The 21,163-nt window shown below is 42.5% G+C and overlaps 1 protein-coding gene across 4 annotated transcripts in view; it reads left to right on the top strand.

Moving 5' to 3' along the window:
* Positions 1 to 6,268, top strand: part of TAMM41 (TAM41 mitochondrial translocator assembly and maintenance homolog) — a 49,250-nt gene extending 42,982 nt beyond the window's left edge. For all 4 annotated transcript variants that reach the window (XM_030307422.1, XM_030307423.1, XM_030307420.1 and 1 more), the window contains one exon: positions 6,132 to 6,268. In XM_030307422.1, coding sequence (XP_030163282.1) covers positions 6,132 to 6,208 — 77 coding nt within the window. In that variant the 3' untranslated portion in view covers positions 6,209 to 6,268. The remainder of the gene's footprint in view (positions 1 to 6,131) is intronic.
* The last annotated feature ends 14,895 nt before the right edge of the window (positions 6,269 to 21,163 follow it).

Below are 21,163 nucleotides of genomic sequence, written 5' to 3'. Positions count from 1 at the left end.
TTCTGACATACCTGAGGGGTTCCTTACCAGCCCTTTCCTGGAACACAATAGAATGATCATTGATTATCCTCTGCTTCTGATTTCTTATTACTAAAACACTTCTTCCATTTTTTGGTACCTACATATTATATAAGAAGAATGTATAATAGTTATGGGTTTTTTTTTTTCCAGCTTATTATTTAACCCAAGAGTCCTTAAAATAAGTTGTACTTCTGCTTCAAGAGATTTTCTTCGTAGATAAGGTCTATGATTGGAAAATAATTGGAAGACTGTTTGGGGGCTTGCTGATTTTCCCTCATAAATATCTGAAAAGTAGAATTATGGGAACGGAGAGACCTCTCACAACCTACTCCTGTTTCTGCCTCACATTGCTTCCTGGAGAACTGTGTCTGTCATCAGACCCGTCTTGTTTAAAGTCACATAGGGATTCATGGTCTTACATGTGAGTAACTTTGCTGCAGGTCACATGGAACAAGATAGAAATCAACAGAAGTAAAACTTTAGGAGCCATATGTTGAAGTAGATTTCTATATGCTTCCAAAACAGATCTGACTTTAGATACTAATCAAAATCCATAATGACTCACTTTAGGTAGATAAGAATCTGTCTAAAGACACGGTATCTAAAGAGATATTCCATCTTTATCCTTTGGAGAAGGAGCAAAGACAATGACGGTGGTTCTAAATGTCTTCCCCCAAGACACATTCTAAATACAGACTTCCTAAATCACCATCCTTTTCTATAGAAAGAGAGCAGAAACCAAAAGTAGGCTTAAGGTAAGCCAAATAGAATTCTGTGGATTGTAAAGTGTAAGAGCAGAAACCATAACTGTTATCCATACCAGTATTCCCAACAGCTAGCTCGGTGTCTAGTATTATATAGATGCTCAATAAATACTGGCTCAGTGTATTTCAGTGACCGAATAAATCAAAGATTCGAGGCTTTTGGTAGTAGAAAAAGAATCTCCATATGTACAGAAAATGCATATATCAGAAATTTGGTGAATTTTCACAAAGTGAACACTCATGAACCTAGACCCAGATGAAGAAATAGAACAGAACCATCCCCCAGACGGTGTGCCAGTCAAGGTCACTGTTCCTCCAGTAGTAACTAGTGTTTGACTTCCAATGCCTTGCTTCTGTTGTGCCCATTTTGAACTTTAAGCAAATATGTAGTCTTCTGTATCTTTCACTCCCCATTATATCAGTGAGATTCAACATGGTGGTGGGAGCAGCAATAGTTCATTTATCCTCATTGCCGCGAGCCCACTGTATGATTATACCACAGTTTACCCACTCTATGTTAATGGTTTCTTGGGTTGGTTCCACTCTGGGGCCATTATAGGTAGTGCCACTGTGAATGTTTCTGTACCTGCCTTTTGGTGAGCAAACCTGTGCATTTCTCCTGGGTGCATACTTAGGGGTGGAATTACAAGATCATAAAGTATGTGAATGTTCAACTTTGGTAATACTGCCTAATAGTTGTCCAAATTACACTCCCACTAACTGAGCTCCTGGTGCAGCTCCTCCTCACTTGATACTATGTCTTTTTCATTTTAGGCACCCTGATAGGTGAGTAGTGGTATCATATTGGAGTTTTAATTTACATTTTTCTGATGGCTAACGAAGCTCGGCATTTGTTCCATGTTTATTTGGATATCCTCTTTTGTGAAGTGCCTATTCTAGTTTTTTTGCTCATTTTTCTACTAAATTGTCTATCTTTTCGTGTTTTTCATTTTTTTTAATGTTTATTTTTGAGAGAGAGAGAGACAGAGACAGAGACAGAGAGACAGAGCACGAGCAGGGGAGGGGCAGAGAGAGAGGGAGACCCAGAATCCAAAGCAGGCTCCAGGCTCTGAGCTGTCAGCACAGACCTGGATGCGGGGCTCAAATTCACAAGCCGTGAGATCGTGACCTGAGCTGAAGTCAGATGCCCAACTGAGTGAGCCACCCAGGTGCCCCTGAATTGTCTACCTTTTCTTACTGAATTCTCTGTAAAGTCTGGATACAGGTCTTTTGTCTGATATGCATAGCGCAAAAGTCTCCCACTTGGTGGTTGTCACTTCACTATCTTGATGGTGTATTTTTTTTAATTTTATTTAAATCCAAGTTAATTGTATATAGTGTAGTAATAGTTTCAGGAATAGAATTTGGTGATTCATCACTTACATATAACATCCAGTGCTCATCCCAACAAGTGCCCTCCTTAATGCTTATCTCCCATTTAGCCCATGCCCCCCACCCACCGCCCCTCCAGCAGTCCTCAGTTCTCTGTATTGAAGAGTCTCTTATTGTTTGCCTCCCTCTCTGCTTATATCTTATTTTTCCTTCCTTTCTGTTTTATTTCTTAAATTCCACATATGAGTGAAATCATATGATATTTGTCTTTCTCTGACTGACTTATTGCTTAGCATAATACACTGTAGTTCCATCCACATTATTGCAAATGGCAAGATTTCATTCTGTTTGATTGCTGAGTAATATTCCATTGTATATATACAGAACAGTAAAACATGGCTACATGGTGATGCTCATGTACTTTAGGTATTCTTTATCCATCTTCTTTATCCATTCATCAGTCGATGGACTCTTGGGCTCTTTCCATACTTTGGCTATTATCAATAGTGCTGCTATAAACATTGGAGTACATGTGCCCCTTTCAATCAGCACTCCAGTATCCTTTGGATAAATACCTACTAGTGCAGTTACTGGGTCACAGGGTAACTCTATTTTTAATTTTTTTGATGAGCCTCCATACTGTTTTTCAGAGTGGCTGTACCAGTTTGCATTCCCACCAGCAGTGCAGAAGTATTCCCCTTTCTTCACATGCTCACCAACATCTGTTGCTTCCTGAGTTGTTCATTTTAGCCTTTCTGACAGATGTGGCGTGGTATCTCTTTGTGGTTTTAATTTGTATTTCCCTGATGATGAGAGATGCTGAGGATCTTTTCATGTCTGTTAGCTATCTGGATGACTTCTTTGGAAAAGTGTCTATTCATGTCTTTTGCCCATTTCTTCACTGGGTTATTTGTTTTTTGGGTGTTAAGATTGATAAGTTCTTTATAGATTTTGGGTACTAACCATTTATCTTATATGTCATTTGCAAAATATCTTCTCCCATTCTGTCAATTGCCTTTTAGTTTGTTGATTGTTTCCTTCACTGTGCAGAAACTTTTCATTTTGTTGAGATCCCAATTGTTCCTTTTTGCTTTTATTTCCCTTGCCTCCAGAGTCATGTCTAGTAAGAAGTTGCTGTGGCCAAAGTCAAAGAGGTTGTTGCCTATTTTCTCCTCTAGGATTTTCATTGTTTCTTGTCTTACATTTAGGTCTTTCATCCATTTTGGGTTTATTTTTGTGTATGGTGTAAGAAAGTTGTCCATGTTAATTCTTCTGCATGTTGCTGTCCAGTTTTCCTAACACCATTTGCTGAAGAAGCTGTCTTTTTTTCCATTTTCTTTCCTGCTTTGTCAAATGTTAGTTGGCCACACATTTATGGGTCCATTTCTGGGTTCTCTATTCTATTCCATTGATCTATGTGTCTCTTTTTGATTACAACTTTGTAATACAGCTTGAAGCCTGGAATTGTGATGCCTCCAGCTTTGGTTTTCTTTTTTAACATTACTTTGGCTATTTGGGGACTTTTCTGGTTCCATACAAATTTAGAATCATTTGTTCTAGCTCTGTGAGAATGCTGGTGTTATTTTGATAGGTATTATATTGAATGTGTAGATTGCTTTGAGTAGTATTGACATTTTAATAATATTTGTCCTTCCAATCCATGAGCATGGAATATTTTTCCATTTCTTTGTGTTTTCTTCAATTTCTTCTATAAGCTTTCTATAATTTTAAGTGTATAGATCCTTTACTCGATGGTATCTTTGGATGAAAAGATGCTCTTAATTTTTTTCAGTCCAGTTTATCAATGTCCTTTATGGGAGCAGCTTTTGTGCCCTGTTTAGGAAATGTTGCCCACTCCCAACCTCATGCACTGTTATTCTTCTACCTGAATTGCAGTTAGAATATTAAGGCCGAAAGAATTCTTTGTTCCAATCTGTTGGTTCTTAACCTTCTGCAAATCCTGGCTCCCTGTGAAAATCTGACAAAAACTGCACACTCTGCACAGAAGTGCACACGTGCACACACACAGCAAACTTTCCTACAGTTTCCTCCTCACTTTCCTACAGACTGACGTTGTTAGAGAACCCTGAACTAGTCCAACCAGTCTTTTTGCAGATGGGAAAGTCAAGTCGCAGAGAGAGTGAGTCACAAACTGTAAGTTTGTGGTCCAGCTGCAACTAGATTTCAGGTCTCTTGACTCCTATTCCAGTGCTCTTTCTAACACAGTTCCCTCCTGCAGTCTTTCTGAGACTCACTCTGTCAGAGCCATCAAAGGGAGAGACCATTTTCAACGAAGAGAGGTTTCTGTGCAGTAGCAGCAAACCATGGCTACATGGTGACGCTCATGTACTTTAGGTATTTACCTTAAATGTTATGCTCCAAGGAGTCTGTATGTAAGGTTTGTGAAGTTGCGCTGGGACTTATCATGGTTGATGCATCTTCCTCTAGCTGTGACTCAATGCCCTGGGGTTGCTATGTTGAACCTTACTGTATGCACCACCTGTGTTCTGCTTAGTGTCTTGATTGGCTCCGGCTGGAATATTAAAAAAAAGAACCTTACGTAATAAGTTTCCAGTCTCAATGCTCAACTGGGTGAGGTTCACCAAAGTGGTTGCTCCAGGGAGAAAATTAAAAGAGGTGGAGGCAGGGAAAGGAGCTCTCAGTTTCTTGACTACGCTATGTCAGTTTGCAAATAATCAGTAGAAAAGCTGGGCCAGAGTTTATAGAAGTATTCGCTAACAATTTTCCTGATATGCTGCCTTTTTACCCACCACTGCCTGCAGTAGCTTCTTCGAAAGTTCTGAGTGGACTGGGCAGCTTCCAGGTAATACGCCCAGGTATTTTCAAGAGACCACTCAAACCCCCATAGTAGGAGTCTCCAGAGTTAATCCTGTTACTCATCCACAAAGCTTAAGGTGCACTGCCAGAAGTGTGTGTTTCAGACTTGCAACACACACCACAATTTGTATCTCATGATGAAAAAGACTGTTGGGATCTTTGGGCCACACCCTGAAACACAGACTAAATGATCTCATCCTCAGCACAAAGGAAGTTGAGCCCATAATACCGTCTGCAAATTGGATCCTATTAGATCTGACAGACAAATAGCATCCCATTATTCTATCCCATTTTACTTCTGTCCCATTGGCCCCCAGAGAGCCTCTCCTCCGGTTTCATCAGGTACTTGTGATTAAGTAGGTGGGGAGCTAGAAGGTCACATATCTGGATGGGGTGCATCTGTCACATCATTTCAAAAGCGTTTGCCGAATACCTGCTATGTGCCAGGCACTGTACTAGATGATGGGGATACAGGGACAAATGAGGCATGCTCCCTGTCCTTAAGGAGCTCCCAGTCTAGGCAGAGGGACAGCTCAGTAAACTGACAAGCACCACGCAGTGTGGTAAGTGCTGTACACGTGGCCAGCACAGGTGCTGTGGGACCAGGAGGACCAGCATCTGAATCGGCCTGGGGCGTCCAGGAAGGCACTTCTGCAGAAGGAATCTGAAAGGGGGATGGAGCGAACAGATGGAGAGGGATGGAACTGATACCCGTTCTGGGCAGGCCGGTGGGGTACTCAGTGACACAGTGGCAGGGAGCTGGGGGTGGTTGGGATGCAGGCACTGGGAGTCAGAAGGGGGGCTGCGGATGTCCATTTACATGCAGAGTTTTGTCTTTGTTTTCCTTTCTCGTTTTTAAAAGAGCTACTGAAGTCAAAGGCTGACGATAGACTTGATAGGCTCGTAACTCGAAAGATTCACTTATCCCATTAACTCAGGTACCTTTGGCATTCATGTCACTGTGGCAGTAATGCCTAAATCAGAATCTCTCCCCCTTATGTTGACCATGGTGATCCTTAATCATCTTAGGCTCCCAGGTCTCCTGGGCCCCACCAATCAGCCCATCACTGCTGCCTTCCAAAGACAGGTCTCTGATGAGAATATCATGGAAGCTCTAGCAGAGTATCTGGTCATCAAGCCCCAACTTTCTAACCATCTCTTCTTTTTGTCTTTTAGGCATGAAGAAAACAGTGGTTTATAGTTCACTAAAACTACACAAAATGTGGAAAGGATGGCTGAGGAAAACATCCTGATTTTGCTTGCTTTTATATGTTATGTGTAGTTGAATAAAGTGATCCTTTTTGACAGAACAGCGTTTGTCACTTTGACCCCTTGCTTGAATTTGAAGATACCTTGGTTTGTATAATATTTGATTTTGAGGGGCGCCTGGGTGGCGCAGTCGGTTAAGCGTCCGGCTTCAGCCAGGTCACGATCTCGCGGTCCGTGAGTTCGAGCCCCGCGTCGGGCTCTGGGCTGATGGCTCAGAGCCTGGAGCCTGCTTCCGATTCTGTGTCTCCCTCTCTCTCTGCGCCTCCCCCGTTCATGCTCTGTCTCTCTCTGTCCCAAAAATAAATAAACGTTGAAAAACAAAAATTTAAATAAAAAAAAAAATTTGATTTTGAAACGTATGTGTTAGACATTTATCCAGGGGGGACCCAAATGCCTTTGAGGACTTACCATGAAAAGAGAAGAATCCTCTTTACATACAAAACCATCTGTGTCCTGCTCACATAGGAGCTTTAGCTGTGGTCTGCGTTTTGGTACGTGAGAGTCAGTGAACGGAGAAATTATGCGTACGGTTGTGGACATGCAGCCCACGGGTGACAAGCAGGGAAGTGTGGCTACCTCTGTCTCTCAAGTCTCCTCTTCACCTGGCTTTTTCCATTGAGAGCTCACAAGTGTCATGTCAACATTTTCCTAGACCTAGGCTTTTTACATTTCTCTTTGTTCTCCTAGAAGGTGTATGACAGTGACTTGTGGGTGAGGAACCTGTGACCATCCCTTGCAGAGCCTTCCCTATCATAACAGGAATGTTTGAGTAATAGGCAACCCACCGCAGAGGGCCTTGAACAACAAACAATACATTAGCTCAAAGAACTGAAAAGCTAACGGTGTGGTGGGCTTCAGGGTTGGTTTGATCCAGCAGGTTGACAGGATCGCTCAGGACTGTTTCTCTCCAACTCTTCTCTCTGCCTTTTGTGGTGTTGGCCTTATGCTGAGGCTGGCTCCCCCTCAGTTCTGAGACTGCTGGCAACAACTTCAAGGGCTATATGCTCCCCCATTTGCGTTTGGGGAGACAGAGCGGGTTCCCTTCAAACTTCCTCTTAGGAAAGCAAGAAAACTTTCCAGCAGCTCCCAGCAGGCCTCCGTCAGGTTTCATGGGCCCTAAGTGGGTCACTTGCCCATCCCTGAGCCAGTAAGTACAGAAGCATGGCTGATAAGCTTAGGCCTGAACCACTTGCTCCAACTCAAGAGCCAGCTGTCCCTCAAGCTCATGGGCTGTGGGGAAGGTGTGGACGCCTGGACCTTTCCTGATGAGGTGACCCAAATCCTCATTCCTGAAGGAGCTGTGTCCTTATTGGATTGTTCTAGTTAACTCTTGTTAACTTTTACTGTTGAGCATGGCTCCAGGTTTTACATATTGAACAGTGAGAATTTGATAGCGCTTACTATTCTGCAGAACATTTCTCATGACTCTTATCTTCATAGCAATACTATCAGTAGGCACTATTATCCAACTTATAAATGAGGAAACTGAAGCTCAGGTTAAGTAATTTTCCCAAAGTCACACTGCTAGTTAGATGGGAAAGCCAAGATTTCAAATCCAAACATTTGAATAGTCTGAATTGAGCTCAGTACTCTTAACCACTGTGCTATTCCACAACTGAGCACACAATAGGTGCTCACTAAAGGGTAGTGTTATTGTTGATATTACTTCCATTTGACTGATACCTGTCTTTTGGAGACTCTTTTATTCACTGCCCTGCAAAACTAACCAGTTAACTAAATAAAGCTTAAATAAAGAAATTTCTCTGATTTCTGTCCAGAATTCTTTAAAACACTGTTCCAAAATTTACAGTCATCTAATGAAAGGCCTGATCCCCAAAAGAGTGCTTCCTCACAAATTGAGAGTCATGGCTTCTAGTGATAACATTTCCCTTTATTACCCAGGTGACCTTGGAAAACGCTTTGGATTTGGTGACCATAGCCTCATGATCAGATTCCAGGTCAGCTGTACCACAAATCAGCCAGGTGACATTGGGCCCTCTCTGAAGGATTTGATGGTTGAGTGTTCACACTCCGCTCAAAGGTGAGCAGGCTTTGGGAGACTGGAGAAAACATAGTTGGCTAAGACCATAAATACAACAGTATCCAGCACTGGTGGGCTGCCTTGGCCCACAATCATATGTCAGAACCCAAGTGACCCCTAGATGAATGTCAAAATGTCCATGTGGTCAGAGATATTCCTTCATACTTTGTCACAGAACTTCTTAGTAATTCTGTAGCTCCCTGGGGGGTTGCTGAGGGGTCTCTAGGGCCAGAGTCTTGGATTGCACTACCAGCTCAATCATGAATTCCTTTTAGGTACTATGTGGCCGATGTGTCTTCAAGCCCCATGTCTCCCTCCTGAGCCTTGCCCTTCTGTTGTCCTGGAGCTGGCCGTCACCTTAACAACCAGATACCGCTGCATTAGACTCAGAGAAGATGCTCATTGCTCTAGACACTGTCCTACCAAAAAGTTACTGAGCTAGTCTAACCCACAGAAATTCCCATTCTCCAAATCCCAACTTGTGGTAAGGAGCAAATGAATTAGTTTTATAGGCACAAGTGGGTATCTGTGAAAGTACTTTTAACAAGTGAAGGATTGAATGGAACAGGGAAAATGACCTGACATTTCTTCAAGGCTGAAACACCAGGTGTGATACATGAACTGCTTCATTTAATCCTTAGGCTACTTCTACAACATAGATATGAGCCCCAGTTTTTTTACAACCAAGGAAACCCAGGGTAAAGTAGTTAAATATCAGGCCCACTGGCCCATGGCTCCATAACTAGTACATGGCTAAGTTGGGACTTGAATTCAGGTCTGTCCCACTTAAAAGACTATTCTCAAGTATCACATTCCACTTCAGGTCTTGCCTGTAAGCTGTGGATAATCCCTGGATTGTCCAGATTGTTTCTATGATTATTATCAGTTATCACTGGCCATGGAGCTAAAGACACCTGGTATGGTTTTTTTTACACCATTTCTCTTCTGTTTCTTCTGAGATCAAGTGGAACAACAGAAAATTCCTTCCTAGAATGAGCTGCTTCTGGAGAGATGATGCATGATATGTCAGAATTTATGGTGAACTTGGGAGACCATTTACTTCTTTCACTTTACAGGCGGGACAAGTAAGTCCCAGAGAGGCGGTGACTTCCAAGGTCACATATATTTGTCGACAGCCTACTAAAACTTGCCTCTCTACATCCTACTTAATTCCCCTTTCACTTAAGCCTGATGTTCCACCCACCCAGCATGTAGGTAAATTATAACAAGGCCTTGGATTTCAGTAGCTTTTACAAGATAATGAGGAACAAAATCTCTCAGCTCAATATTATTTTCAAAAATTACAGGACACCCCACCTAAATGTAACTTCTAACCCTTAACTTGAGTTTTATTGTCCTCAATCCCTTCTTGTATAACTAACCTACTCTAACAATTGGGCAACAGATACAGGAAAGTCTTTCCCTGGGATTTCAGGTTACAATGGGTTATGTGGAAATAGATTGGAGGTTATGGCAAGTGAAAAAGCAGGAAAAAGGCTTAAATCTCTCAGGGAGGAGAATTTAATTCAACTGGTATTAATTCAATATTGCTAAGCAATGTTGGGTTGGAGGGAGAAGGAATGTGCTGAGTTGACCATACTTATGATCCTGCCTTCAGTAAGCTTACGGTATATCAAGTAGGGAGGACAGAATTTATCCTCATAACACAAGATGAGAAGTGATCATTGCATGAAGACCATTTCATTCATTCATTAATTGAGTCATTTAACAAATACTGTGTGTCAGGAACTGAAGCACCAATAATGAATAAGACACTGTCCCAAATCTAAGGATCTTACAATGCAGTGAAGCAGTCAGGTAAGTAAATTGGGAATTATATTATCCAATAAATGCTTAACTATAGGGGTAACTATAGGGTGCTATGGAGATACATAAAAGTAACAGCAAATACCTGTTGAGCCCTTAGAATAGTGTCAGGCGCTATTTTAAACACTTGTCATAGATTTATTCATTTAATCCCCATCACAGCCTTATGTAATAGGGACTCTTCCTATTCCCTAATTTATGCCTGAGGAAACAGAGGCACAGAGGAATTAGGCCTTGCATGCCATTTCAAAGCTGGTAGATGACAGCCAGGATTCAAAACTGGGCCATCAGTTTGCAGAGTCCTGCCTCTTAATCTCTTTGCTAAACTATCTTTCAATCACTTAGTGTTCATCCAGTCTGAAGAGAAGGACTAAGTGGTGTTCAGCCCGTTGCTTTATGAACAAGTAGGAGTTACCCTGCAGAGAAGGAAAGACTATCCCGGGCACAGGGAAGTGCTCATCCAAAAGCCCTGAATGGAGACATCACAATGTGTTTAGGGAACTAAAGCTAGCTCAAGATGAATAAAATGCCAGGCAGATACTGTACAAAACTGAGGCTGGAGAAATAACAGAAGTCAGATCATAAAAGGTCTCCTAAGGCCTCTTAGTGTTATTAATCATTATCCCCGGAGCAGTGGAGAGCCAGTGGGGGACTGGAGAGTGGCCAAACTGGATTTGCATTTTATAAAAATCATTTTGTCTGCAACATGAAGAATGGATTAGAAGGGACAAGACCAATCATCCGAATGAGAGATAATGGCAACCTAGAGCAGACTCATTGAGAAGGGACCAAAAGGGACGAATTCAAGTGATGTTCAGGAAGTGGACTCAGTATAACTTGGTGGTTGAATATGAAGAAGGTGCCAGGGTTCTGGCTGGGGCAACTGGGATAATGGTGTGCTATTTCTCAAACTGGGGATTCAGGAGGAGGTGCAGATTTGGGGTGGCATGAAGACAGTGATAAATTCAGGTCTCGGCATGCTGAGTTTGGAATGTCTGTGGGAGATGTTCAGTAGACAGTTGGCCACACAGGTCAGAAGCTGGAAGTGTAACTAGGAGAGTTGGCAGGTAGTAGATTGTGGGAATGGACGAGATTCCCCTAGGAAGTCTATAGAGTATGAAGAGAAGAGAGCCAAGCTCACAACACTGGGAAACACCAACATGAAAGAGGCAGGGAAAGAAAGCTAAGGGGTAATGGACAGGTCAGAAGAACACCAAAAGAACAAGGTGTCGGGTCATACAGGGGACGGTGAGGAAGGATTAAATTGTATTACTGTTCCCCAGAATAATCCGTTTTCCTTCCCTGCAGTTCCCCACCCTATGGGAGGAGTAATTTTCTTCTCTCCAAGGACATCAGTTTGGCCTTATGACTTTTTTTTGGCTAATGAAGTGGGAATGGGAGTGATATGTGTCACTTCTGAGCAAAATTTTAAGAGCCAGCCCAGAATTTACCATGTCTCATTTTCCCTCTGCCACAGGACTGGCAGTGTTCCAGATAGAGGCTACTCCATCGGCCTGGGTCCTCATTCAGTTGGGAGGATCAAAAAAGGTTTCATGCATTCAGTTGATTTCTTAATTTTTGGCAAGGGCACCCAGACATAAATGAGGGAAAAATGATTTTTTTCAACAAACAGTGCTGGGACAAGTGGATATCCACATCAAGAGAATGAAGTTGAACCCTTACCTCCCACCATGTATGAAAATTATCTCAAATGGATCTAAGCCTGAATATAACAGCTAAAACTATAAAACTCTTAGAATAAAAGATGACTAAATCTTCATAACCTTGGATTAGTCCATGGCTTCTTAGACATGACACCAAAAGCACAAGCAACAAAAGAAAAAAAAATAGACAAATGGGATATCATCGAAATTTAAAACTTACGTGCTTCAAAGGACACCATCAAGAAGGTGAAAAGGCAATCCACAGAAAAATGAGAGAAAATATTTGCAAATCATATATTTGACGAGGTACTTGTACCTAGAATATATAGAAACACTTATAATTCAATAATAAAAAGATAAGTAACCATGTTTTAAAATGGGCAGAAGATCTGGATACACATTCCTGCAAAGAAGATACACAAATGGCCAGTAAGCACATGGAAAGATGCTTAACGTCAGTCATCAGGAAAATGCAAATTGAATCACAACGAGATACCACTGTATACCCACCAGGGTGGCTATAATCAAAAGATAGAAAATAGCAAGCATTGATGAAGGTGTGGAGAAATTGCAACCCTCATACATTGCTTGCAGGAATGTGAAATAGCACAGCTGCTGTGGAAAACAGGCTGGCAGTTCTTCAACTGGCTAAACATAGAGTTACCATATGATCCAACAATTCCACTTATAGCTATAAAGCCAAGAGAAACGAAAACATATGCCCACAAAAAACTTGTACAAGAATATGCATAGCACCATTATCCACAATAGCCAAGAAGTGGAAATAACCTAATATCCATCACTGATGAATGAATAAATAAAATATGGCATATCCCACACAATGGAATATTATTCAGCATTAAAAAAGATTGAAGGGGCACTGGGTGGCTCAGTCGGTCATAGGACTTTTGATCTCAGCTCAGGTCATGATCTCAGGGTTCATGAGGTTGAGCCCCACATCAGGCTCCGAGCTGACAGTGTGAAGCCTGCTTGAGATTCTCTCTCTCTCTCTCTCTCTCTCTCTCTCTCAAAATAAATAAATAAACATCTAAAAAAAAATAATGAAATACTGACAACATCCTACAACATGGATGAACCTTGAAAACATTATGCTACTATGGAGAGACAGAAATTAGATTAATAGTTACCCATGGCTGGAGGTGGGTAATGGAGGGCTTAGGAGTGACAGCTAAGGGATGCAGGGTACCTTTTTGAAAATGTTTTTGAAAATGTTCTACAAGAGGGGTGCCTGTATGGCTCAGTCAGTTAAGCGTTGACTCGGTTTCAGCTCAGGTCATGATCTCGTGGTTTCATGAGTTCAAGCCCCACATCAGGCTCTGTGCTGGCTGTGCAGAGCCTGCTTGGGATTCTCTCTCTCTCTCCCTCTCTCTCTCTGCCCCTCCTCTACTCATGCTGTCTATGTCTCTCTCAAAATAAATAAACTTAAAAAAAGAAAAAAAAACATTTTAGAAAATGTTCTAAAAGTGATTTTGGTGATGGATGGTTGCACAACTGTGAATATACCATAAACCATTGAATTGTACTTAAAATTCAATAGTTTAAATACATAAATGGTAAATAGAATGGTATGTGAATTATATATCAACCTTCAAAATAAAAGAAGGTTTCATGGAGGAGAAACCCTTTGAGATGGTCTTGAAGGAACGAGAGAAGTTGAGTGGATGGAGAAAGAGCAAGTAAGAACGAGCCTAAAGGCTGGAGAAGTAAGGAGGTGACAAAGAGCAGGTAGTAGGACATTTTTGGTTGTTTTTTTTTTTTGCTTGAGAATTTAGGGTTTTGTCTGAGGGTCTCCCACCAGAGCTGTGTGTCATCTTTTAAGCCAAGCTAGACTTCAGGACAAGGAGACAAATCAAAGGGTATCACATTCCCTTTGTTCCCTCTCCAATGCTATGCCAAAGATAACCTGGATGTTAGCTACACTGCTTACCGTCCTCTACCAGAAGATAGGATTCCTCAGCCTGTCCCTGGCCCAGGGTTGCTCTCAGAAAGGTTGTTGGGACCTTTGAATTGGGAATCTACAAACCTCACTGCATGAGGAAGCATGGCTAACAAGACGGGCCACGGTGACATCCACTCTTACTTACCTCATTTGTATGTTGAGTGGCAGGTGGCAGGTTTCTCCCTATTTTCTTTTTTTTACAGAAATTGGGGACCCAAGTATCGTTCCTAAAACCTGGAGCGACTTGTACCAGGGAACTTGCAGTGATTACATATTTTCCTCCTTTGTGCAGATAAATAGCCAATCATCTGACGAGAGGCCCACAGACTTCAGGGTCCTTGTGCAAGTATGACACAGAAAAATGTCAGTCTGTTAATACAGCTGCTGTCCTTATGAAGGGTAACCTAACACGGGGTAGAAGTGTTAGGAGGATTCCTCAGGAAACGGGCTCTGAGAAGGGAATCTGCCTGCAGGAGGAGTATGGAAGCATGCTCTCAAGAGTGATACCTGTAAGAAAGTGAGGGCAGAGGCATCTGGGTGGCTCAGTCGGTTAAGTGTCTGACTTTGGCTCAGGTCATGATCTCAGCATTTGCGAGTTCAAGACCCACATCTGGATCTCTGCAGTCAGCACAGAGCCTGCTTCAGATCCTTTGTCCCCCTCTCTCTCTGCCCCTCCCCAGCTCTCTCTCTCTCTCTTTCTCTCAAAAATAACAAACAGGGGCACCTGAGTGGCTCAGTCAGTTAAGCGTTCCACTCTTGATCTCGGCTCAGGTCATGATCTCACAGTTCATGTGTTTGAGCCCCACGTTGGGCTCTGCATTGACAGTGTGGAGCCTGCTTGGAGTTCTCTTTCCCTCTCTCTCTGCCCCTACCTCACTTGTGCTCTCTCTCTCTCTCTCTCAAAATAAATAAATAAACTTAAAAAAATTTTAATATAAAAATAAATAAATAATAATAACTAAACATTAAAAAAAAAAGTGAGGGCAGCAGGATCAGGCAGAGGGACGAGTTGAGCTGGGATGCAGCTGTAACAGGGGCCTCAGCCGTTCCTTCAGGAAGCTCTGGAGCTGGGTGGCTTTGCAGGGTGGTCCCAAACTGAGACAAGGCAGTCAGGACTTCTTACTAACGCAACAACAAGTTATTGGATGTGGGGCCTACCCTGATCAAGGCAACTTCCTTTGGCTGGTGGCAAAGCCCACAGAAAGACCCAACTGTGAACTGTCAGCTGGAGGAATGTTTGCTGTGTTTCTGGAGGGAATCTGAATGGTGCTGAAGTCAAAAGGGCCTTCCGGACCTTTTTCAGCTGATAAAACTTCAGAGCCCCCGTAATGTAGAAGAAACATTCAAACATTAAATGTTTATATGTTAACACTCTTTTATTTTTTTAAGCTGGCTCCACACCCAGTGTGGACCCCAATGTGGGGTTTTAACTCATGACCCTGAGATCAAGACCTGAGCTGAAATCAAGAGTCAGATGCTTTGGATGGAACTGGAGGGTATTATGCTAAGTGAAATAAGTCAGAGAAAGACAGGTATCATATGATTTCACTCATATGTGGAATTTGAGAAACTTAACATGACCATAGGGGAAGGAAAGGAAAAATAAGATACAAACAGGGAGGGAGGCAAACCATAAGAAAGTCTTAAATACAAAGGACAAACTCAAGGTTGATGAGGGTGGGGAAAATGGGTGATAGGTATTGAGGAGAGCACTGGTTGGGATGAGCACTGGGTGTTGTATGTAAGTGATGTATCACAGGTATCTACTCCTGAAGCCAAGACTACACCATAGGGTAGCTAACTTGACAATAAATTAAAAAAAAAAAAAAGAGTCAGACACTTAATTGACTGAGCCACCCAGGTACCCCATTTGTTAACATTTTTCTTGAGCACTTTTTTCTAGAGGTCTCATAGACCTCCTTTCCAATATGGTGGCCACCAAACACATGTAGCCATAGAGCCCTTGAAATATGACTGGTCCAAATTGAGGAGTGATGTAAGTATAGAGTATACACCACATTTCAAAGCCTTTGTATGACAAAAGGAATGTAAATGTCTCATTAATAATTTTTTTACATTTATTGCATATTGAAATAATTATTTTGAAAACATTAGCCAAAATATATATTTTTTTTAATTTTTTTTAAGGTTTATTTATTTTTGAGAGAGGGAGACAGAGTGTGAACGGACGAGGGGCAGAGAGAAAGGGAGACACAGAATCCGAAGCAGGCTCCAGGCTCCAAGCTGTCAGCACAGAGCCCAACACGGGGCTGGAACTCATGAACCGTGAGATCATGACCTGAGCGAAGTTGGACACTTAATTGACTGAGCCACCCACATGCCCCCAAAATATACTTTTAATGCTAATATTAATACCAATTTCACCTGTTCCTTTTTACTTTTTTTTTTTTTAACATGCTACTAAACAGTTGAAAATTAACATGTGTGCCTCCCATTGTATCTCCACTGGGCAGTGCCCTCATGGATGTTTTCTGACAGTCTATATACTGGCTTCTTTCTGCAGTGGGAAGAAGGCTCTTTCTCTCTTCATTTGATGGCTGGTAAGAACTCTATTCATCTCTTCCAGCCACCCATGCCTTGCCCATAGTAAACTCTCACAAAAGCTGGTTCAGGAAAATGATGAAGCAAGAACATCCCATTTTGTTTCACTTTTGTCTTTCAGATGCTGCTATGCAATTTTATTGGATTCTTAGCTTCGTCACAGATGGGAAAGAAGAAAGACGGGGTGTGTCAAGGGTGTGTGAAAGACAAGGGAGCTTATTAGGAGGTCATGATGTCCTTCAAAGAAAGCAAGTGGGCGAAGATCCCACAATAACAATGGTTACTATTTGTACAGAGACTTAACAGCGACAACCATGTCTCTGAATGCATTTTCGCGGCCATTATCTAATTTAATCCTAACAACAGTACTGTGAGATTTGTATTTTCATTACCTTCATCTTACAGGTGAGGGGAACCTGTCTCTCCAAACTCTGGTTTACATAACCTGCGTGACCCTGCGGGATTTGTGTTTTTGACCCCTGTTCCTTGTCCAATTACATGTTCTTTATATTGAAAAACTGTTTGGAACCAAGTGAGTAGGGTTCCAGTCTATGTCTTAGTTCAAAGACCTTGATGGGACTCTTTAATCAAATGCACTTAAATTGTAACTTTAATACTTATTTAGACCTGATTTGATCCCTGCAATAGAAGATTCCATATAAGTTTTTCTCTTGTAAGCACACTCGAGTTGTTTAACACAACCTTATTATGCATCTTTCTTAACTCAGAGTTAATTTTAAGGTTTCCTTTTTGGGAAGACCAGATGCTGCAAATTATTTGTGTTTTTTTTTTTTTTTTTTGAATTCTGGAGCTATTCCAGAATATGAAGCTAATGGAAGCAGATAACTGTGAATTCACTGGGAGATGACCCCTTTCCAATTCTGCAGGTCAGGGAGGGGTTTGAGGTCATCTTTTCACTATTTTCATTAGGAGTACAGTCACAGCTAGCACAAATGCCGCGATGTCAATGGTTTTATTTAACTAGAACAACAAACATATGTTTTCCAGATATTTTTATTCAAGACCAAAAAAGCAAAAGATCTTTTTTCCAACAAAAGAATGAGAATTTTAGAAATGTTTAACTCACTTATAAATGTAAAATACGTTTGTTTTTAAAATATGTACTAACCAGGCTGTTTTCATCAGGTTGGCATGTGAACCTTAAACTATGTGATTATTTTACACATGATTACATATGTCCATATGATTATGCAGCTAACACTCTTCTCTGTCTCCTTCCTCTTTATTTGCAAGACAGAAGAGAGTGCCTCCTTACTTTCCAATTCCCAAATATTTCCACACAGTATTAACTTATTAAAAGGAAATACGTAATTTTTCTATGAAAAGCTTCTTAACTCAGAAAGTCACCACATAGTTGAAAGGGAAAGATGTGGCCTCTCGGGATAGTCAGACCCAGGCTCAAATCCCAACCCTACTGCTTATCAGCTGAGTGGCCCTCCTTTATCCTCCAAAAAGTTGGGCTTCCTTTTCTGGAAAATGAGATAACTACCTTGCAAGGGTTGGCATGAGTCTCAGATTGACCAACTATGGTAGCATTTTATCTGCTGTAAGATTACAGGCATCTTCCCCAAAGAATCCCACTGATCACGAAGCAGCAAGGTAGAATGGCTCCAAATCTGAAGGACCACAGGAGAAAGAAGGTAACACTGCCTGAGTACCTCCTGCTCTCCTGCACTTCACCTAAGTACATCAATCTCTCTACAATAACCCTGCCAGGTAGGTGTTCATGTTCCCATTTGCACTCTGCCCTTCTCACTATGCTTCTTAGATTTAAGTTCAAGTTTCCATTATGCCAGTTAATCTATGGGTTTGAGGACAACATTTATTCTAATGCTCAGTTTCCTTATCTGTAAAACTGCATTAGTATTAATTTTGACCTCACATAGTAGCACCTCAGCCCCTTTAGGGAGACGCCCAAACACTTCATAGAGCTACATGAGCTCTGAATAAAAAAGCAAAAGCTCCATTGGTTACCTTTAGGATTGAATGGGACAACATGCATAGTAACACATAGCTCACAAGAGGAGCTCAGTAAATAATCATGACATCTGGATCTGAATTAAGTTACCTCCACTAGCATAGTGGCATGATTTTATTTTAAGACTTCTCTGGGGCACCTGGGTGGCTCAGTCGGTTAAGCGTCTGACTCTTTCAGCTCAGGTCGTGGGAGTTCAAGCCCCGCATCCGACTCCACACTGACAGCCCAGGACCTGCTTGGGATTCTATCTCTCTCTCCCTCTATTTCTGCCCCTCCCCTGCGCTCTCTCTCTCTCTCTCTCTCTCTCAAAATAAATAAATAAACTTAAAAAGAATTCTTGGGGCACCTGGCTGGCTTAGTCAACAGGGCATGAAACTCTTAATTCTCAGAGTTGTGAGTTCAAGCCCCACTTTGGGTGTAGAGATTACTTAAAAATAAAATCTTTTTAAAAAATAAAGAAAGAAATCTCCAGGATGGTGGCAGGGAATATGACAGAAAAGAAGATGGTGAGCAGGATTCTAAAGCCTGCAGGGAATGTAGGGGAGGTCATTTGGAGATAGTAATAAGAAAAGTATTCTGGCTCACCAGTTTGGACCTCAAAGGGCAAGAGGTAAGGTCCAGGGGCAGTCTTGGGAGCCAGGAGATTGCAGGCTCTGCCCTTGGGCCTGTGGTGTGTGGTTGCTTCGTGGAACATGCTCCTGCTTCTGCCCATTGCACAACTAGTCAGCCTGTGCTAGCCTGGCCATCTAGTTACTAGCCACTCTGGAACTCAATTACTGCTTTTTTTGGCAGGATGGGGAGCCTGCCTAGGTCAGCTTGGTTTGATAGGGAACTTTCCAGGTGCACATTTAAAGGGAAAGAATACTTTCTGATTCCCAGGGAAGAAAAGAAAACAACTGCCTGAGCTGGGATGGTAGCAAGAAGTGGCAGGAGAACTCTCCCTTGCTCTGTTTTGTCCAGGAAGTTTTCCTGTGCATACACAGAACATTCACAGAGTCAGAGGACAAGGGTGCTCAAACCTGTTTTAGGTGGCAGAGCACCTGCAAGGCAGCTTCCTTTGCAGAGGATGATGAAATACTGGCATTTCTGTGCCTCGTTATACAAATGATGACTTAGCTCCAAATACATTGGTGGATTTCGCTTGTAGGTCAGGCTAGAAACACCTGCTTAATTAATTGTGCAGACTGTTAGAGAATAAAATCACAGCCATAAGCGTACTGGCTCACAGGAGGAACAAGCTATTGAGCCACTCAGGGTCCAGTTTCCAAGTGTCTCCACGACATTCATTGCCAATATCCACTTGCCAGTAGGTTTGGATATTCTACTAGTACTTGATAGTAGTCATCAAAGGAAAATGTTGGGAGAAAAAAATTAACAAAGTACTAGCCTTTAGCTTTTTTTTTTTTTTAAAGCAAATTGGAAAGAAAAAAAAGATCACACGTAGGGTACTTTGGAGTCAGAGAGACCTGGGTTTAAATCAAGATTATTAGCTATGTGACAGTGGGCAAGTTACTTAATCTCTTGGAACTCACTTGCTTCCTCTTCTTTAAGAAGGAGATAATACCTCCTTGGCAGGATTGTTCTCAAGATTAGCATTCGTGTATGTGAAGTCCCTAGCACAGTGCCAGGCCCACAGTAGGAAGCTTAATATAGGGCAAGTATTGTTAGTGTTAATGGCATCAGAATGCTTCGTCCAGTTGCTAAAACATCATTGTTCCATCAGTGGGGAGAAACTAAGCTGGAAAAGGCCTAGAGACGATTGAGTTGTTTCCCCCCATGCAACAGATGAGGCGACAGAGACTCACAGAGGAGCCCAACGTCACACAGCAAGTGTGCCCTGAGCCAGGCATAGAATCCCAACTCCCAGTGGCCTCCCCGCCATGCTGTACTGTTCTCTTCTGCCAACCCAGAGCCTTTCTAAAATGCCCCACGTTGTCCCTGGAGGCCACCGGCTGTGGCATGTATTCTCTTCTGGTGGCCAGCCAAGAGGAGACAATGTGCAGTGACTCACCAGGTGAGCCAGTCCTCAGTCCCTAGTTACTGCTCGTGTTAAAGAAAACACTCCTGACGGCCCACATGTTTGTGTTTCTTGTTATGTGTATTCTTCCTGCTGTGGCTTGGCTGTTTGCAGAATTTGTCAAGGTAGGTGCCTTGTCCCCACACAAGGCCGCAGCTCAGGAAGCTGATATGGTGGCCACTTGGAGCAGGGAAGGGCCCAGGTCCTCTGGCTGGGCTGAGCTGAAGTGTGGGGGAAGCTGGCTGCCAGCCTAGGGGCTCCAGAGAGCAGATCTGGGCAGAGAGAAAGGGACCGGGAGTGGAGGGAGGCGTGTCAGCACTTGTCTGCAAGTCACTGGGGAGAGAGAGAGAGAGAGAGAGGAGAGAGAGAGAGAGAGACACCTGGTACAGGAGGAGCCCGAAGCAACACAAAAGAACCCACGTGCACTTTGGGGACCATACCCAGTTTTCACTACCTTGAAGACCCTCTTTATTATTTCAAAGACTGCTTGATGCCTTAAAAGATTTTGGTCGTTTCTCCCCCTCCCCTCCCCTCCTGCTCTTGTGATCCCATCCTGGACACATGCCACTCCTGTCCTCCACCTTCCTGATCTGAGGCTCAGCTGGGGTGGCTGGCCCGCCAATCATGTTCATGAATTTCTATTATGTCACTGGCAGCCAATCACAGTGGCTGATTAGTATGTGATAACCAGTGTTACTACCTTGGGTTGACATAATCCTAGCCGAGAGCAAAGAAGCTTGACAGTTTTTGTCAGCAGGCAGAACTTTGTAAACGGCTGTTTGAAAGCCTGCATATTTTTATAAGGCCACTCATAAACCTTCTCCGTGTCTCCACCCCATGCTGGCTATTGAGTCATCTGCACACCAGGG

Source organism: Lynx canadensis, chromosome A2, assembly GCF_007474595.2.
Source record: "Lynx canadensis isolate LIC74 chromosome A2, mLynCan4.pri.v2, whole genome shotgun sequence".
In the NCBI taxonomy this organism is placed as follows: domain Eukaryota; kingdom Metazoa; phylum Chordata; class Mammalia; order Carnivora; family Felidae; genus Lynx; species Lynx canadensis.
The sequence above is the reverse complement of the archived record's forward strand: the minus strand, read 5'-3'. Positions and strand labels throughout refer to the sequence as shown.